The sequence below is a fragment of the Rhincodon typus genome, chromosome 6, assembly GCF_021869965.1.
Source record: "Rhincodon typus isolate 14 chromosome 6, sRhiTyp1.1, whole genome shotgun sequence".
Classification (NCBI taxonomy): domain Eukaryota; kingdom Metazoa; phylum Chordata; class Chondrichthyes; order Orectolobiformes; family Rhincodontidae; genus Rhincodon; species Rhincodon typus.
In genome coordinates, this window is record NC_063337.1 from 51963361 (window position 1) to 51982537 (window position 19177).

Below are 19177 nucleotides of genomic sequence, written 5' to 3' on the forward strand. Positions count from 1 at the left end.
TTGCTGCACATTCTCTGACCCACAGTTATACAGACGTAGCATTCTCTCATCATAGAGTCATAAAGATAATTTGGTGGACATTCCCTTTGCAAGTGAGGCTTTATTGTTCCAAAATGCTGACTTTGACTAATTTCTATGTTCATTCCTTCTTAATGTGCTGATTGATATTTATTACTGTAAAGCTGTTTTAAATCTGTATCATTTCAACATTGCCAGTAATCTGATTTTCTTGAAGCTCATTTTCTTGTATTTAACAATGCTGTTTTAAATTCAATTACTGTAGAGCTTGTTAGGCTCTGTATAGAAATATCTTTGTTTGCCATCCTTTAAAACTCTACATTGCTTTAATCCTGTTCTAATGTTTTCAAGCAAACTTTAAATATTTTATAACCTTTCCCCACCCAAAACACAAAGGACTTTCTTCAGTACAATATTTCAAATAAAACTCTCCAGCTGCATCCTTTATGAATCTTCCTGCTGAAATTGTGGTTAAATTACTGAGTTCCAGTCCTTTTAAATCCTTAATTTCTCCTATCCTTTCTTCTGTCGCTGGACTCTTTCACTAGATTGCTGTAAATTTGCACTTTTCTAGCTTCAATAAATTCTGATACTTTCCAAATTCTGCAGCCTTGATAAAAAATTACCTCTCGGGCCCTTCCACCGTCTTTGTAGCTATGCCTTATGAAGCCTATTCTTGATGACAGCAATGCTCATTGTAAGAAGTTTTATATCATTTTGGACTCCTTTGCTTTTCCATTCTGGTCTTTTGCACTGTTTTCATTATCACCTTTCTCCCCCAAGAGACAGCTAATATTATTCTCCAAGTCTCTCGTGTTCTTTGCAAAGCCTCAGACCTCAGACCTCAGACCTCACCCTCTTCTTCTTTTCCTAATCCACGCTCTTCTCTCTGCACTTCTTACCAGCTTCCTGATGAACTTTTGTCTTTGGAGAGCTGAGATTGTCTTGTTGCTCCTTTCAAAGCTGAAGTCTCTCTCTACTGATAAGTGCCGATTCACCTGTGTCTTCTTAAAGTAACACTTAAAATAGTACTTTTCTTGAAAAAAGAATCTTTCTTCTTGCATTATCATCAATGGCAAGAGTCTCTGTGTGAAATTAGAATCCACACTGCTGCTACCATGTTGTATTTCCCTAATTTCCACTCAGATCCTCATAGTATCTGCTATCTCTGTATGTAGCACAGAGTAAAGGTTGTTTGAGGTAATTCACTGCTCATCCTTTATACTATGTCTAGGGCCTGTCTAATATCATTGGTAGAGAAGAAGCTGCATGCCAAAAAGGCCATGGCTAAATGTAGTAGTAGTCTACTGGTGAAGGTAGCAGCATTTTTATTCTTTTTCTTTCATTTATCCACTGTTTTGAGCTGTCATAAGAGATAAGGAGAGATTGCAACAGGGCCTTTAAATTGACAGCTACGATTAACTGCCAGTACATGGCATGAATTCCTGATGCCTGATATCCAAGTCTAGATGCCTGTTTTAGTATAGAACACCATTCACACTGCCCACTGGCTACCTTTCACAGAATCTCTACAGTGTGGAAGCAGGCCTATCAAGTCTACACCAACCCTCTGAAGAGCAACCCACACAGATCCACACCCTTACCTTTGAATTTTCCCAAGCTAATCCATCCAGCCTGCACATCCCCGGACACAATGGCCAATTTAGCTTGGCCAATCCACCTATCATGCACATCTTTGGTTTGTGGGAGGAAACCCCAGCTCCCAGAGGAAATCTGCACAGACAGTCACCCGGAGGTGGAATTGAACCTGGGTCCCTGGTGCTGTTAGGCAGCAGCGCTAACTGCTGAGCCACTGTGCTTTTCTGCAAAGGCTTTACTAATTGTCCATCATCTGATTTGCCGCTGTGCTGGTGTGAGGCTAGGATTGAATGGGCCACTCACTTTCCATTCCATCTCCCTCAAAAGTTGTAAAATCTAGCCTTTTCTTTTGACTCCCTTCTGCCTATATCACCAAACTTTTAATCCATAAAGTCTTTTTCTTTTCAAGAAATTTTATCATGTCACTGAACAGCTCTTGTCAGTGCAATAATATTTCAAAGATAGATTGGAACAAGATATTGTACAAAGAATCCATACCAAATACAAATGATCTGCCCTCTGTAAATCCCTTCATGTTAAACTGTTAAGCACTAAGATTCTATTGAATGATATAGTAAAGTAAAACAGGCAGTCTCACATAAATCTTAATAGATTAATGTTATCAGATTTGAACAGCACCATTAGTTTTCATTGAACATTTCATTCACACAGAACCAACACTTTATGTTGATTTAGAAGAAAAACATAAGGAAATGCTTCAGAATTGTGACTGAATTATGCCAATTTGTAAAAGAAGTCACATGTACAGAACAAGATAAAAAGAAAACATGCAAAGACAAAAACACAAACACTAAGAAACAGAACTGTTTGCTAATTGGATAATGGCAAAGAGTATTTTTGGTTATTATTCTGCTTTTTGACCAGAAATATTCCTCTCCTGTGGTTGAGTTATCCTTACTTTGCAACAAAATACCATTAATTTAATACTCAGACAATTTTCTCATCAGGAGAAGCCACATACCTCTCCTTGGAATGTTCTAAGGTTCACCTTTTGTTACAATGAATTACTCAATCATGAAAAAATTCCTGATCTTGTCAGAATTGCAATGTCAAATGGATCTTTTTTAACTAGAGCAGAGAAATGGCTGCAAAGATATTATTTAGGTGGTACGACGGCTCAGTGGTTATCACTGCTGCCTCACAGCGCCAGGGAACAGGTTTGATTCCAGCCTCAGGCAACTGTCTGTGTGGAGTTTGCACATTCTCCCCATGTCTGCGTGGATTTCCTCCAGGTGCTCTGGTTTCCTCCCACAGTCTAAAGATGTACAGGTTAAGTGGATTGGCCATATTAAATTGCCAAAGGTGTTCAGGGATTTGCAGGCTAAGTGGATTAGCCATGGCAAATGCAGGGTTACAGGGAGAGGGTAGGGGGGTGTGTCTGGGTGGCTGCTCTTCAGAGAGTCTGTGTGGTCTGGATGGGCCAAATGGCCTGCTTCTACACTGTAGGCATACTATGATTCTAAGAGGTCTTCAAAGACACTTTAAGGTAAAGGAACAAATTATTTTACTAAAGCTTGTATTATTTCAGAAAAATATGACAGACAATAACTGTAAGAAGTAAGGGAAACTAACTGAAAGGATGGGCAAAAGACTATAGAGGTAGGAAGCTTGGCACCTTTTAAGAAAAGTTGGTGATACACTGAGTTGTCAACAATAAGCTTGTCCCAAAGCCAGAACACACTCTGACATCTTATATTGATGGATAGTAGATCTTACCCCCCACAGTGGATTGAAGACCCACCCTCTGGACTGAAGGCTATCTGATTGGCCAGCAATTCCAGCAGTCCCACCAGCACCTAAGCTTTGGAGTGGACACTGTCAGAACTGCAGGCAAAACCATGAAGGAAGCCCCAGGGATTCCAGTGTAAAAGGGAGCTATTGGGTAGGGTTTTTTTTTGGCTGCTTAGGGAGGGCTTGCAGGTGGTGGGGAGAGATTTTTAAACTATGTGTAGCTAGGAAGAATGAGGCTACTGTCTTCTTGGTGGGTGCTCCAAATGGGCAAAGTGCACCCCGCAAAAGATAGCATCTCCTCTTTCCCACCACTTTAAGCACCCAAAATGGGAATTCCACTCCTGCCCTTGCAACCATTTTATGATGTATGCAGCATAATATTGGGGTCAGTTGGGCTTCAAACAAAATAATTAATTATTTACATATGGGGGATGGGCTGCAGATTATGGCATCTGCCCACAACCCTACATAATGGGGGTGCTACAAAGAAGGTGGCACACTCGCTATTCAACCCACATCGTATAAGCCCCTCTGACAAAATTCCATTTGGGCCATGTAATGTTCAGCACAGTATTTCAAATTTTCATTACCTGCTACTCACAAAACAGAACTGTTCCGTGTTACATGGGACAGATGGTACACAAATGCGATAAAGTATCATTTAGTGTCATGAATGTAAATTTGATCACAAACTTTTTTAACAGAATACAAACTGCTAACTTGATTACAGTGGTATTTGTTAAAGCTGTAAAGTGTCATCTGTTCATAAGTTGCAAACGTACCTACTATTTTATGGGTTGTCAATACCAATGTTCGATGGATATAATGGGCTGATCATCTTAGGAGTGGTGTTCATTGTTATGGCTATTACCACTCTGTTCCTTTCTTCTCACTTTGCCCAGGAGCTCTGCATTTTAGGTCTGGACATCTGAATGACGTCTCTTAAGAAATGTGAAACATACTTGTGCAAAATCAGCTGAGCCAAACCCCTTTTTAACTCCACTCTCTGCTGTATTTCAAAGTTGTAAAGTTTCAGAGGCACTTTGATGACATACAGAGAGAAGGTAAGTAAGTGGGGGGGGGGGGGGGGGGGGCGATGTGAGAGGTGGGTGAGGGAGTAGGGTGACGTGTTGGCAAAGTGAGGTAGTATGGCAGGTGGGTGGGTGAGAGAGTAGGATGAGATGGGAGGTGGAGGGGAGGTGGTCCAGAACAGGAATTCCAGGAGTGATTGATGGAGGTGCTGGGGGAGGCGAGAATCTCGGTGTCAGTCATCAATCAGGTTGTGGTGGTGGTCAGTTTTATAGTTATCCAGAAGTGACAGCAGGTTTTAGTTGTTCAACTGGTAACTATTCTGGCAAGTGCATCTGGATTGTCAGAAACATCCCATGCTAATTCAAGAGTTGACATTTTTGGAGGGTTCCACATGCATCTGGGAGTTTGCCCATTGGAATTTTAAACTTTTTTGGAAATTCCCACAAGGGAGATCAGAAGATTTGGGTCATAAACTCCTATAACAAAAATCCAGTAAGATGCAAGTTTGCTCTCTATGCTCCTAAATTCTATACATTAGAACCAGGTAGTGACGGCTTTGAATAAGCTAAGCTTTGTGTTTAAACAGAACAGGTATTGTCCTATCAGTCAAACAGACTTCAAAATTACATCCAAAAGTTTACAAACCAATAAAATGATTATGTTGCATTTTAAATAATGAATTCTAATCTAAATATATATGGTGTGCAATAATTTTGAAGAAACGTATGATATTTTAAAAATCACTATACCTTTACTGGTGAAAGCCTTACATTTAATGACAGACTTGTGACGGAAGGGACTTCTTATACTGCATGTTACAAAATAAATTCAACAATGAAATGATCAAAACTCTCCCATCTCTTTCGCTTACAAAGGGCACTTACTCAGACAAAATTGAAAATTCACAACCGAAGTTTAAAATCCCACTTAAAAACCTCTCATGCTAGACTAAGTAGCACAAATAGATTAAACATGCTTTTCTTAAGTCCTACCAATAGTGCAGTGCTCTCCATTCCACCCAGGACTGCATTCACACTTGCCATCCTTACAAGTCCCATGTTCACTGCAGCGTGGGTGACATGCTCGTTGATCACAGACACTGCCCATCCAGCCTTCGTCACAGCGACAGGTGCCTCCTATGCAGATTCCATGGCCGCTACAGTCTACTGCACAAATCTCTGTGGGAGACACAACAAATCCCTGTATTATTGTCAAAGATGTAACAGTTCAGTGCCGAGGTCAAGCAGGAATAAAGGGATTTTTTTTACACTCTTAGCAGGTAATTCCTTTCAACAATAAGGATTTAATAAGAGGATTACAATAAATTAGAGATTACAGAGGCCAGCCTTAAATGCTCCACTTATTTCTTTTACAAGCTCATGATAACTGCTGTTTCTTCACTGTTGTGACAAAAAGGGTAGTTGATAGGTTCTACAGGAAATATATGAGATATCGCATTTAATTAAAACCTTGTCAATAGTAGCTCCAAACAAAACAGATGGGAAGAGGTTATGACATAGTTAAAATATTATTGTGTAGAAACACCACTCAGAGAAACTGTCTCGGAAATTGTCGGATGCTCAATATTACTGTGTATAATAGTCAAAGTCTTGAGCCAACTTAAAAAACATCCTAAAGACCGTCAGCTTTTCTACTTAAATTGTTAGATCCAAATGAGTAAAAAAGTGATAATTGTTAGTATTTCTTCACTTCACGCCATTTCAATTATTTCAAAAAGTTTGCATACTTTTAGAATGCGTTTCCACTATTGTTAATATTTTCTTACCCTTCTTTGCATTTTACTTAGCCTTTAACTAAACTGTAATGGACTGCAATTTACTTGGTAATTCTGCAAGTCACTAAAATGCATGAAATTCCTCTCTGCTATTTTAATGAAGTATTGACTCAGTAAACCAACAAGTTAATACCCTTATTAAAATATTGACAAATGATTTTAACATGATATTTTACTGTCTTTTTGTCTTGTCATGGTTTATTTGAATGGTTCAACAAAATAGAGAAAGTTTTATCTTTTAACATTCTTATGGATTAAAGTTGAAGAGTCAGATTCTATTTGTGATTAAACATTTGAAAATAACACAAAAAGCATTATCTGCTGTTGCAATGTCAAAATATTGCATTCCAAAATAAAAATGCAGCTCAAATGCTCACAAAGTGTAGCTTACGTTTTCGATCTATATATCCTGAAATAAAAAGCTATTCAGATATAAAAAGAATAAATTTGGTTAATCTTAGTTGATCAGATTTTAATTATAGAATTACTTGGTTTTATGCTTTGGTTACAACTGCAACATAGGATTTTAAAAATATTTAATTATGGGATTATTACCATTACAATTCAGATGAATGAAGTTGAATTAATTGCTTCAACTGGTTGAGTAAAGGTTATTTGAACGATGCAAACGTAAGTGATGTAGCATGCTCAAATAATCTAAGAACAGTCCACAAATTGTCACTTATTTATTCAGGTATTTGCTAAACCAATTAATTATTTAAATTAAATTGGCTATCTGAACAATTGAATTGGGTATTAACCAAAGCTTTTAGTGACTTTTTGAGATCAGAAGAAGAATTTACATAGAATATATTTCCAATGGGAGGAAAAACCTGGTGGTCACGTATTAAATTTTGAATCTATGTGAAGATCTTAATGAACTTGATAAAAATGACAAAAAGTTTTTAAATTATTGAAGTAAAGCCTCAGCAGGTATTACTGCATAAATCGGACTTTCAATCCACAGGAAGAAGTTAAAAATCTAAAGAATTTAGCTTAATTATTGAGGTATCAAGTAATGTTTCATAATGGGATGGACTGAGGTCCAGATAAATAACCATGTTGGACATGACAGACAGATTCTGAATTTCTGCAGTTGCTTTTGTGAGATGTAAAGAAAATAGACAAAACGCTGCAGGAGCACATGATGGTGATCACTTTCTAAAACAGGACTTGGAACTCCAAAACAGAATGTACAACATTCACACTTATTCACTTACTGGAACTCTTTGCCAACGTTACTCTAAAAAAAATAGATTTAACCAAATGGAACCTTCCAAGCTATCAATGTTAAATATTTTGCAGTCTGTCAAACAGTAAAGGAGTGATTTTATTGATCACACAATAGCTTAATAAATGGGAGAGAACTACTAAGTTTCAGTCCACAGCCACTCAGAGATGAAGGAAGGTAAAAGTTCTTACAATACTATGTGTTCTTTTTCTTGCAGTAAACTGCTATTTCCCAGTTCAGCAATTAAGGGGATTAATTTTATCGTTTCAATTCAAATTATAATTGCAGCTATGCAAATTACATAACTTGATATGATTTTAATTTAGACGTTTCAGTGGGATTGTGTCTTAGATTTTTTACTGCTGTCAAGAACACCAATTATAATAAATGCACACATATACCTCAATAAGAGTAAAATGAGACAAAAGTAAAATGATAAAAAGTCTTAAAAAGATTTACAGAAGTTTATCTTTTCTCAATATTAATATTATTGAATGTAACAGCTGTAAAACTGAGCAGTGACAAAGTTTATTTGTTGCAACAAACTGGGTGAACAAATGCATTGGATTAACAACATCTATTCACAGGTCCGTGATTAGTGATTTCTACACCTTAATCTGATTATTTGGGTAATAATTTGTGTCAGGCTAAGCACTTGCCCCCAGGGAGGAAAGATGATTTGTTATGTAGGTCAACGAGTGCCAGTCTAGAGTGAACTGCTGACTGCAAAATGGTAATTCAAACTTGGAGCAGAAATCCTGCTTTCCTTTGCAGCTCTGAAATGTACATGATGGAGAGGTACAATGGATTCTGAAAAGAAAGGTGACAACCAATTAAAAATCAGAGTTGCGGGGGTGGGAAGCCTGCACAGAGAATATGAGAATATGAGAGTAACAATAAAATATATGGAGAGGTGATGGCCTAGCAGTATTACCGCTAGACTATTAATCCAGAAAATCAACTAATATTTCTGGGGATCTGGGTTCGAATACTGCCATGGCAGATGGTGGAATTTGAATTCAATGAAATATATACGGAATTAAGAATCTACTGAAGACCATTGTCAATTGCTGGAAAAACTCATTTGGCTCACTAATGTCCTTCAGGAAAGGAAATCTACCATCCTCACCTTTTTCCTACCAACGTGTAACTCCAGACCCACAGCAATGTGGTTGACTCTTAACTGCCCTCTGGGCAATTAGGGATGGGCAATAAGTGCCACCTAGCCAGAAGTACCCTCATCCTGTGAATGAATAAAGAAAAAAAATTGGCCTAGCAAGCCACACAGTTGTATCATTCGCTACAAAGTCTCAAGAAAGAATTGAAATCGAATGGGTCACCTGGCATTGACCTCGGCGCCAGAAAAGACAAAGCCCAGATGACTTGGAAAGTACTTTTTACTAACGTCTGGGGGTGAGTGCCAAAATTGGGAGCGCTGTCTCACAGATTAGTCAAACAACAGCCTGCATTAGCCATACTCATGGAATCATATCTTACAGGCAATATCCCAGATACCACCATCACTATCCCTGGATATGTCCTGTCCCACCGGTAGGACAGACCCAGCAGACATGGCGGCACACTGGTATACAGTCGGGATGGAGTTGCCCTGGGAGTCCTCAACGTTGACTATGGACCCCCATGAAGTCTTATGGTTTCAGATTAAACATCAGCAAACAATCCTACTGATCACCATGTACTGTTCTCCCTCAGCTGATGAATCTGTACTCTTCCATGTTGAATTACACTTGGAGAAAGCACTGAAGGTGGCAAGGGTGTGCAACATGCTCTCATTGGGGGATTTCAATGTTCAGCACCAAAAGTGGCTCAGCAGCAGCACAACTGATTGACATGGTCGGGTCATAAAGGACATGGCTGCTAGACTGGGCCTGCGACATGTGGTGAGGGAACCAACAAGAGGGGAAAACATACTTGACCATATCCTTACCAATCTGCTGGCTGCTGCCCATGACAGTATCAGTAAGAGTGACCATCACACAGTCCTTGTGGAGGCAAAGTCCATTGTGTGACACTATCCCTGTGCTAAGTGGGACAGACTTCAAACAGATCTAGCAGATCAAGACAAGGCATCCATTCAGCACTATGAGCCATCAAAAGCAGCTGAATTGTACTCCAGCACAATCTGTAACATCATGGTCCGGCCTATCCCCCACTCAACCATTACCATCAAGCCAGGGGTTCAACCCTAGTTCAATGGAGAGTGCAGGAGGGCATTCCAGGAGCAGCATTAGGCATACCTAAAAATGAAGTGTCAACCTGGTGAAGCTACCTAAGAAGACTACTTGAATGCAGACAGCATTAGCAACAAGTGATAGACAGAGCTAAGTGATCCCACAACCAATGGATCAGATCTAAGCTCTGTAGTCCTCCACATCCAGTCATCAATGGTCATGCACAAATAAAATAACTCACCGGAGGAGGAGGGTCTAGCCATATCTGGCTGCTGTGGTCATAAGTAGTTTGAACCTTAAGGGAGTGGATCCTTTCCTGGTCACCAAGATTGCTGGTTCACGATAGGGTGTTCTGATTGCAATGTGGGTGGAATTGATTGCATCCTGCACTTGCAGGAAAGGCAGCAAGGCCTGAGAATCCTTAAACCCTTGCTGTCCACCTCCTCACAGCAAGGGACAAAGTGATGAATTGACAAGCTCTTGAGAATACAGTATCACTAACATCCTGAATGCACTTATCAGTTGAATACTGTAAAAATCCAGATGTCCCCAGCATATCCCTGAAATGATCAGCTGGCAAAGAAATTCAGGGCAGCCTGTTGCTTTTAGAATTACAAGGAGGGGATTGGTGCCAGTCCTCGGGACTGCAGATCCTCATCACCTTGCTAGCACATGTGTGACATGATGGCTAGGAATATCCTTAGCTGTCTTCTACACTGGCTCTCAGCAATTTGCAGATTAGATCATCAGAAATAGGAACAAGAAGTGGTCCATTCAGCTCCTTTGGCCTCACTGCCATTCAACAGGAACACGCCTGATTCGATATTCCTACGTTCACTTCCCTTACTGATCAAGAATCCATCTATTTCAGCCTTAAATGTACAACAGGGATTCTGCCCTCACACCTCCCTGTCACGAGTAATTCCACAGGGCTCACTCAGAAAGATCAAATTTCCCCTTATCTCAGTCTTAAATTGGTGTTCATTTATTCTGAGGTTATGCCCTCTGGTCCTATACTCTGCCATGAGGGGGAACATCCTCTCAGCATTTACCATGTCAAGCTCCTTAACAAATTAATATGTTTCAATGAGATCACCTTTCATTCTTCTAAATTCCAATGAGTAGAGTCCTAACCTGTATAACATTTGCTCATAAGACAATCCCAACATACCAAGGGTCATCCTTGTGAACCTTCTCTGAACCGCCTCCAATGAAATGACATCTTCCCTTCAATAAGGAGACGAAAAAGCTGCAGCTGAGCTCTCAGATCCTGTTCCATGCAAGAGCTGTGTTGCTCCATGGTGACTGTTGTTCATCTTCCTCTGGAGGCTGTGTGGCACTTGGTTGTGGCCACTGTTATTGCAAATCGAGTTGTTGTCTGCTGCCATATGTGTTGGCTCCATTGCAGTTCCATTGAACTGTAAGGATAACTGCTGGATTAACCTCTTCCATGGTCCCCCAGTGTTCAGGAGATCACTGAGCGCTGTAACCTTACTAAAGGCTTGATTCACCTTGACATTCTTGTCCATGAAGCTCCAGGCTATGGCCTCCAAAAGTGCAGGAGTGCACCCAGCCAAGGCCACAAGCACCATGTACTCCCATTTGATTCTGCATCAGATGTTAGCTTCTTGCCATTAATCTCACAGGAAATTGCAATCATGTACTACTACAGGATTACCTTTGAGCCCGACAAAGCAACTTCTCCTACATGTACATAATCCTGACCTCATGTAACAGGACCCAAGAAAGTGTCCCTGTGGCCTTCAAATGCAAATGAAGCAGTTGCAAGGCAGCAACACGACCCCACACCCCACACTGTCCCCACTCCCTGCCCACGCCCCACCGCAACCCACTGCTTCCAAAAATTACCATTGCTCATTGCTGTCTCTAGTGTTTATCAGTTTTGGAGCAAGTGCTGGATTGGATGCAGTTTTAGGTATATATTTTAAGTCTACTGAAGTAAGATTCTGAACAGTTCTAGTCTCAGTGCCTGGAAATAACTTACCAAGAACATTTAACTATTTTTTACAATCTATAATTCACAAATTTGACCATTAAGAAGAATCTATAAAGCCACCAACTTTTGGAGGGAGGGATATTCTGGAAGTTGTTTTTTTTTCTAGTCCAGTATATTTATAGCATTCCTAACTGTTCAGATGTAATGCATGAGATATGTTTCTTTCATGAGCATCAGCCAACGAAGAATCAAGTGAATGTCCCTTCTTTCACTCGCTCTTGTTGCCCTGAGAGGTCACAAGATACCAATCAGGCCACAATGTACTTTCACTCAGTCAGAGTTGGATGGAGTAAGAAAAAAAACAATCAGCCTGCTTGAATGTGTTATGACACACCTCTGGGACCATCAAATCCTTCGGGAAGTCTTGAACCAAGGCCTATAAATCTAAAGGTAGGGACACGGCTACCACACCACAATATCCTCTATGTGTGGTCTGAGGAATATTGACATTCTGGACATTGATTTGAAGACACATACTTGGCATTGTGTAATCAACGAACATATGATTGCTGGAGAAGCCACACATTCCAGTTCTGAACACTACCCGTTTTATTGATATTGAAACCATTTTCCACAGTTCATTTTGAATCAATATAGTAAGGTGCAAACTTTACATGTTCTGTAGTGACTTGCAGGCTCTTTGTGTCTGCAATTATCCTTCACCCTCCCCAAGTTTCAGTTGAACCATTGACATGATCAATATAGTCCCATTTTAACCCTGAGGCCACCGAATTTTGAGATGTTGATGCACTTACTGGTCCTGTATCATTCCAATAGAGGTCAGAGTAACCATGACTTACCTTGATCCCTCCCATTTCTACTGGATTCTGCCTCACTGTCTACAATTTCCCCCTATGACTGTTACCTTAGCCATCTAATACAATCAGGTCAGTTCTTAGACTTGAGCTGCCTGCATCTCGATAATGTCATGGACTGACCCTAGAAGCCCCTGGATAATGCAGGATCCACACCCTTGACTGACTGTGGCCCAAGCCTTGGAGAAATGTTGTCATCTGAGGGGAAGTGGACCTAAATGCCAAAGTTCATTTCAATGATGATAGTGTGATTTTTGGATATTCGCCCAAGTAACTCATCCACTTTGGACAGTGAAAAATTGTGCCCACATCATCCAACTTGTGATGTGATTCTGTTATTGGTCAACATTTACTAATCAACCCTGACCGTGCTACAAATTACACAGATTATCAAATCAAGTTTATCAATCTGGCGCACAGTTTGATTCATTTACATGTTAGAACTACATTTATTCACACACAAGATTGTAGGTTCTTTCTAGACAAAAAAGATGTATGCACAGTGCAACCATTTCACTGAAGAAAAGCTATGGAGATGACCAATCCCTGCTACATCCTGATGACAATATCCTGACCAATCAGAGTTGACTTGCTTGATTTGAACTTAATCAGTTGACTATGACAGGTAAAAGTTCCTACTGCATCTTCATATCAACCATAACACAACTAGTCAGCACCATCTTTTCATACTATATAAATGTTGCATTCTTTCTAAGTTGTTTTCTTGTGTTTACTTTATTCTTTCATGGAATATGGATATTATAGGCTAGCAGTTTATGACTATCCCAAACTGCCCTTGAACTAGGTGGCTTGTTGTGGCCATATCAGAGGGCAGCTAAGAATCACCTACATCTGTGGGGTTTGGAGTCACTTGTAGGCCAGAGCAGGTAAGGAATAAGGTACAGTTTCTGTCCTCAGAAATACAAGATGAAAGGTTCTGACTTTATGTGACTTGTTAGTAATGGTAACATAGAACAATGCTTACATTTGTTTCAAATTTGTGTTTCTTAAACATATAATCATATGAGCTGATTTTACAAAAACCGAAAGTACTGTGGATATTGTAAATCAGGAACAAAAACAGAAGTTGCTGGAAAAGCTCAGCTGGTCTGGCAGCATCTATGAAGAGTTCTGAGGAAGGGTCACTGGACCCGAAATGTTAACTCTGATTTTTTTCTTCATAGATGCTGCCAGACTAGCTGAGCTTTTCCAGCCATTTCTGTTTTTGGGCTGATTTCATAATCAGGTAGTTTCACCAACAGTTCAGAAATCATGGTTTCTGCAGGAGTCATTAAAATGTAACCTGCTTAGGCCACTGGGAAACTGACAGATTTGAATCACCCACTTTACATCTTGTTCATTTACTTCTTTCCGCTGAATTTGATGCAAAATAACATTGGACAGACAATGAATCAGGCTGCTTATCAGATCCTGATGGCTGGATTTAGTAAAAACTACCCCATCTTCTTTGCTTCCAGGTAAAAAAAAATCAGTTAAAGATCTATAATTTCCCAGTCAGCACTCACCATCCTTTACTGGGAGCACCAGATTCAAGATTCAGGCTGATTGCTTGCTCAAAGAAAGGGAAACTTAATTTTATGTCAAAACAGTATTCAGTTGCTTGGAAGTCAGAATTTAGTTTGACATACAAACACAGGACGGAGACAAATATTTTTAATGAAGCTTAAGATACATCACATCTGGTCTGCTGAGACGAATATAGGAAGAGTAGGCCATTCAGCCCATCAAGTTTGTCCCACCATTCAATACAATCATAACTGATTGAATACTTCAATACCTTTTACCAAGCCATCCTCATAACCGATCGAATACTTCAATGCCTTTTACCAACACATCCCCATAACTGATCGAATACTTCAATACCTTTTACCAACCTATCACCATAACTGATCGAATACTTCAATACCTTTTATCAACACATCACCATAACCCTTTGTGCCACTGGAATCAGAACTCAATCTCTACCTTAAATGTATTCAAGGACTGAGCTTCCACAGCCTCTTCTGGTAGAGAATTCCAAATGAACTGCTTAAACACAATACAATTCTATAAGTATAGTCTGTGTGCTCAAGTTACGATGACAGAAATAAAAAATGTAAGATTCATTTGGGTGGTTGGAAAAGTCCTGCAGTGAAGAAAATAAAAATACCTAAGATAAAAGAGCTTTCTCTTATGGGATGTGGCAATTAGAAATTAAATTGTTATTGTGTCTCATTTGCTTTACAAAAAAAAGTTCACTTTAAGATTTACCAGTTAGAAACAGTTTCAATACGTCCAAAGTTTGACTTTTCAGTTCTTCTTCAAATCAACAAGAAATTGAATAACTTCACATTGCAGAAGTCATTAAGGTATGAGTAACACGTTGCAAGGACTCTGACTATTATATGATTCCCCTGCAACAAAGCTGTGGGCAATTGTACAATTGTGCCTGTAATATCAAATAGTAATAGTCGAGTGTATTACCCACGGAGCAATCATGGCCTGTCCAGGCAAGGTCACAGTTGCAGGTCTTTGAATCTGGTTGGAATGTACCATGCCCTGAACAGTGGTCTGTACAAGCTGTTCTTGGAGTCTCGCAATTTGATCCACCCCAGCCAGTGGTGCAATGACATTCTCCGCGAACACATATTCCTCGTCCAGAACATGTTGAGTCTAAGCAGTCCACTGAAAAATAAAAAAAAACTGCTTTAGAACTACAAATCTAATACATTTGGGCTGATTTTTTTTTATTAAAGGCCACATCAGTTAAATAGCAAATAAATAAAGCCTTATCGTTTTGTCACATTAAAAACACTCAGGGTCATTAAGGTGTCAGCTATTGTCACAAGTGGACTGAAAAATATATTCACTTGAGCCACAATCTCAGTCACAGAAACATTCTGAGGTTATGGGACTGCTTGCCTTCAGCAACTGTGTTCAATATCAGTGGCTAATTTCAGTTCCATTAAATCTGGAAGCTTTTCAGATCCTGCCAAGCATCTTCTATCTCAAGGAAATTGTGTTTTGAAGAAGAAAGAAGGTTTCAAGGTAAACAAGCAGGATATAGCAAACAAAGGGTAGATGAATTAATAAGGTAAAGGTATGTAAAAGTATAACAGCTTGTAAGCTGTTGAAAACTTTAATATGTAACTAAAAGGATGCAAATATCAAAAGTAAATGTGGATCTGTTCACAGTTGAAATGGGGGAATAACAATGTGGAATAATGTAAACTGGAAGAGATGTTTTGTGAAGACAGTACACGGCTCAACAGAAATAGTGTGGAACCAAGATTTAAACTGGAGTGAGTAATTGACTTTAAAAAAGAAAAGAAAACTGGAGAAATTGATGGGATTAAAAACTGACAAATCCCATGATTTATATCCTAGCGTTCTAAAAGAGATGGCTGCAGAGCTTGGGGATGTATCACTTTTAATCATTCAAAATTCTCTATGTTCTGTAATGCTTTCAATGGATTTGAAGATAGAAACTGTAATACTTGGGCATGGAGAAATGACAGCAAAGTGCTACCTCAGTTATCTCAACATTAGTCAGTAGGAAAATACTGGAAACCATTGTTAAGAGGTGTTAAACAACACTTACAAAATCATAATAGGATTAGTTGGGGTAATATAGTTTTCAGCGAGGTAAACCATGTTTGACAATCAGAGGTTTATGCAAGTATAAAAATATAACTATTGGGATAGATAAAGCAGAAGCAGTGGGTGTTGCATACTTGGATTTTCAATAAGTACTTGAAATGCTGTCACACCTGATAAGGTCTCTTGATGTTGGGAATAATATATTAACACTGGTCGAGGACTGGAAAAATAACAGAAAACACAGAGTAGGGAAAAACAGACCATTTCCAAGTTGTGAGCTTGTTAGTAGTATAGTGTCAGGGTCTCAGCTATTTTCAATCACTATTAATGACTTTGATGTATCTTCAATGCCTGCCCAATTGAAAACCAGCCCAATTCGGTTACTAGAATTGAAATGGATGGCTCGAACTTTGCTGCAAAGTGCAACCAACTCTTTAAAACTAAGGGGATATGTTAAAATAATGTATCTACATTTGCTGGCAATACAAAGGTATGTGGGAAAATAAGATGTCAGAAACACTTAGAGGCGTTGCGAAGGGATACAGACAAATTAAGTGAGTTGATAAGTAGATAGCAAATGAAGGAAGTGTGAGGTTCTTCACTTTAGTGGGAAAATTAGAAAAATTATTTACTTTTCCAAGAGTGAGAAACTATTGAGGGGATACAGAGAAGTTAAGTGAGTGGGTAAGTAGGTAGCAGATGAAGGAAATGTGAAGTTCTTCACTTTAGTGGGAAAATTAGAAAAATTGTTTACTTTTCAAAGGGTGAAAAGCTATTAAATGTTGATAAATAAGAGCGATTTAGATGTCCTTGTACATTCGACACAAAGTTACCATGCAGGTACAGCAAGCAATTAAGAAGGAAAACAGCATTTAAGCCTTTATTGCAAGGTGTTGGGGTAGAAGAGTAAGGAAGTCTTACTGCATTTGGACAGCTTTGGAGAGAACATGTGCATGGTTTTGGTTTCTATATCTAAAGAAGGATAATACTTACCTTACAGGCATTGTAACAAGGCTTCACTAAATTGATTGCTGGTGTAAGAGGATTGTCCTATGAGGAACAATTGAGTTCCCAAGCCCGTTAAATTTTGAAGAATTAAAGGTGATAGCATCGAAGTATACAAGATTCAGGGGAGGCTTGACAGGGGACATGCTGAAAATCTGTTTCCCCTATCTGGGAAATCTAAAATGAAGAGACATTATCTCAACATAAAGGGACAGCAATGTATGGCTGAGACAAGGAGCAATTTCCTCACTGAGAGGATTGTGAACGGTCTGTATTCTCTGTCTTAGAGTCCTGTAGATTCCAGTTGTTAATATATTGAGGGAAGATCGTGTGCTGAACTCTAAAAGAACCCAAAGTACATGGCTGATAAAATAGGAAAGTGGAATTGAGGTTGGAGATTACCTTATTCTTAATGAAGGGCAGAGCAGGTTTGAGGAGCTACCTGTGTTCTTGTTATATTCTTAGCTATAACTAAAAGTTTCTCTGGGGAAAATCCATGCTTGAAAAAGAATTTTTGAAAAACAATTATGTTGTAGTTATCATGCAGTTGTCAACCAGAAAGCAACGCTAAGTTTTTTTTTAATTCACTCATGGGATATGGGCGTCACTGGCTAAACCAGCATTTAGTGCCCATCCCTAAGTGCTCAGAGGTCAATTAAGAGTCAACCACATTGCTGTGGGTCTGGCATCATATGTAGACCAGACCAGGTAAGGATGGTATATTTCCTTTGCTAAAGGACGTTAGCGAACCAGATGGGTTTTTCCTCAACAATTGACAATGGTTTCATATTTATCATTAGACCTTTAATTCCAGATTCTTTATTGATTTCAAATTCCACCATCTGCCATTTGAACCCAGGTCCACAGAACGTTAGCTGGATTTCTGGATTAATAATCTAGCGACAGTACCATTAGGCCACTGCCTCCCCAGCATTCACTTCTTAAAAAAACTATTCGAACTCATTGCAAACTATTTTACCTGCCAATAGTGTACTTGTCTAGGTGCATGATGCTCCTATTGGGCAAATATTCAGCAACATTTTCCAGTTTTTACTGTAAGCCTCAAGGGGAACCTTTTCAACTTTGTTTTGTTGAAAAGAAACTTTGCTGAGGATGTATGCTGGGCAAGTAGTCAATGTGATTCTTCAATCTTTAGTCTGGGTAAACACAGATTCCAGAGGTGAAAAGTCAGCATTAGCCAACTCTTCTGCCCAAAGGCATTTTCACCAACTTAAAGAGCACCAAAGATCATCTGCAGTTAATGAGAAGTCTTCAGCTCTCCCCAGTAAGCCCAGGCTGTTCTCAATGGTCTCAGAAGAATTTAGGAAACAGTACAATTTATAACAATAAAACTTAATGCACCATAAGCCTAGTACGGGTGGAATGTTTTTAAAACTAGTCTTGAGATTTCACCTTTCTGCAGAAGATCAGTCATGAGGAAGTTGCTTATGAGTTGTCACCGTAGAAAAGGCAGATGGGGAGTGGCAAAATTGTTGTCACAAATTCAGCTGTGAACTCGTGTTTTACAAAATAGATGCAGATAGAAAGGGCACTCAGGCTATCATGGCACATCCATTGAGTCGAAATCCTGGAATTCCCTCCCTAAGGGCATTGAGGGTCAACCTACAGTAGGTGGACTGCAGCTGTTGACCACCACCTTCTCAAGGTTAACTAGGGTTGGGCAATAAAACTGCTGGCCAGAGATAGTATGAACTGCAGATGCTGGAGAATCTGAGATAACAAGGTGTAGAGCTGGATGAACACAGCAGGCCAAGCCGCATCAGAGGAGCTGCAAGGCTGACGTTTCAGGCCCAGACCCTTCTTCAGAAAAGTCTTCAGAAAAGTTCATCCAGCTCTACACCTTGTTATCTCAAAACTGCTGGCCAGCCAGCTATGTCCACATCCCACAAGTGAGTTAAAAAATTCCATTCAGATCCCCTAAAAAGTACTGTCATGGAATCTGAGTATTTCTTGAATTAATTCAGGCTTGTTGCCTCCACTCTGAAAATCAATCCAAATGGCAGGTTTTTGGATCATTAAAATTCTACCAGAAAATCCTATTTGTACAAAGCTAACCAAAAAGTGCACTCAGAAATAGTAAGAACTGCCAATTCTGGAGTC

General features: G+C 39.4%; 1 protein-coding gene across 1 annotated transcript in view; it reads right to left on the minus strand.

Annotated features, from left to right (window-relative positions):
• The window catches only part of tenm4 (teneurin transmembrane protein 4), a 302149-nt gene that overhangs the window by 128366 nt on the left and 154606 nt on the right, over positions 1–19177 (minus strand). The window contains exons 11-12 of the mRNA XM_048598311.1: positions 14936–15136; positions 5394–5579 (exon numbers count right to left, since the gene is read on the minus strand). Of these exons, the coding sequence (XP_048454268.1) occupies positions 5394–5579; positions 14936–15136 (387 nt within the window). The remainder of the gene's footprint in view (positions 1–5393; positions 5580–14935; positions 15137–19177) is intronic.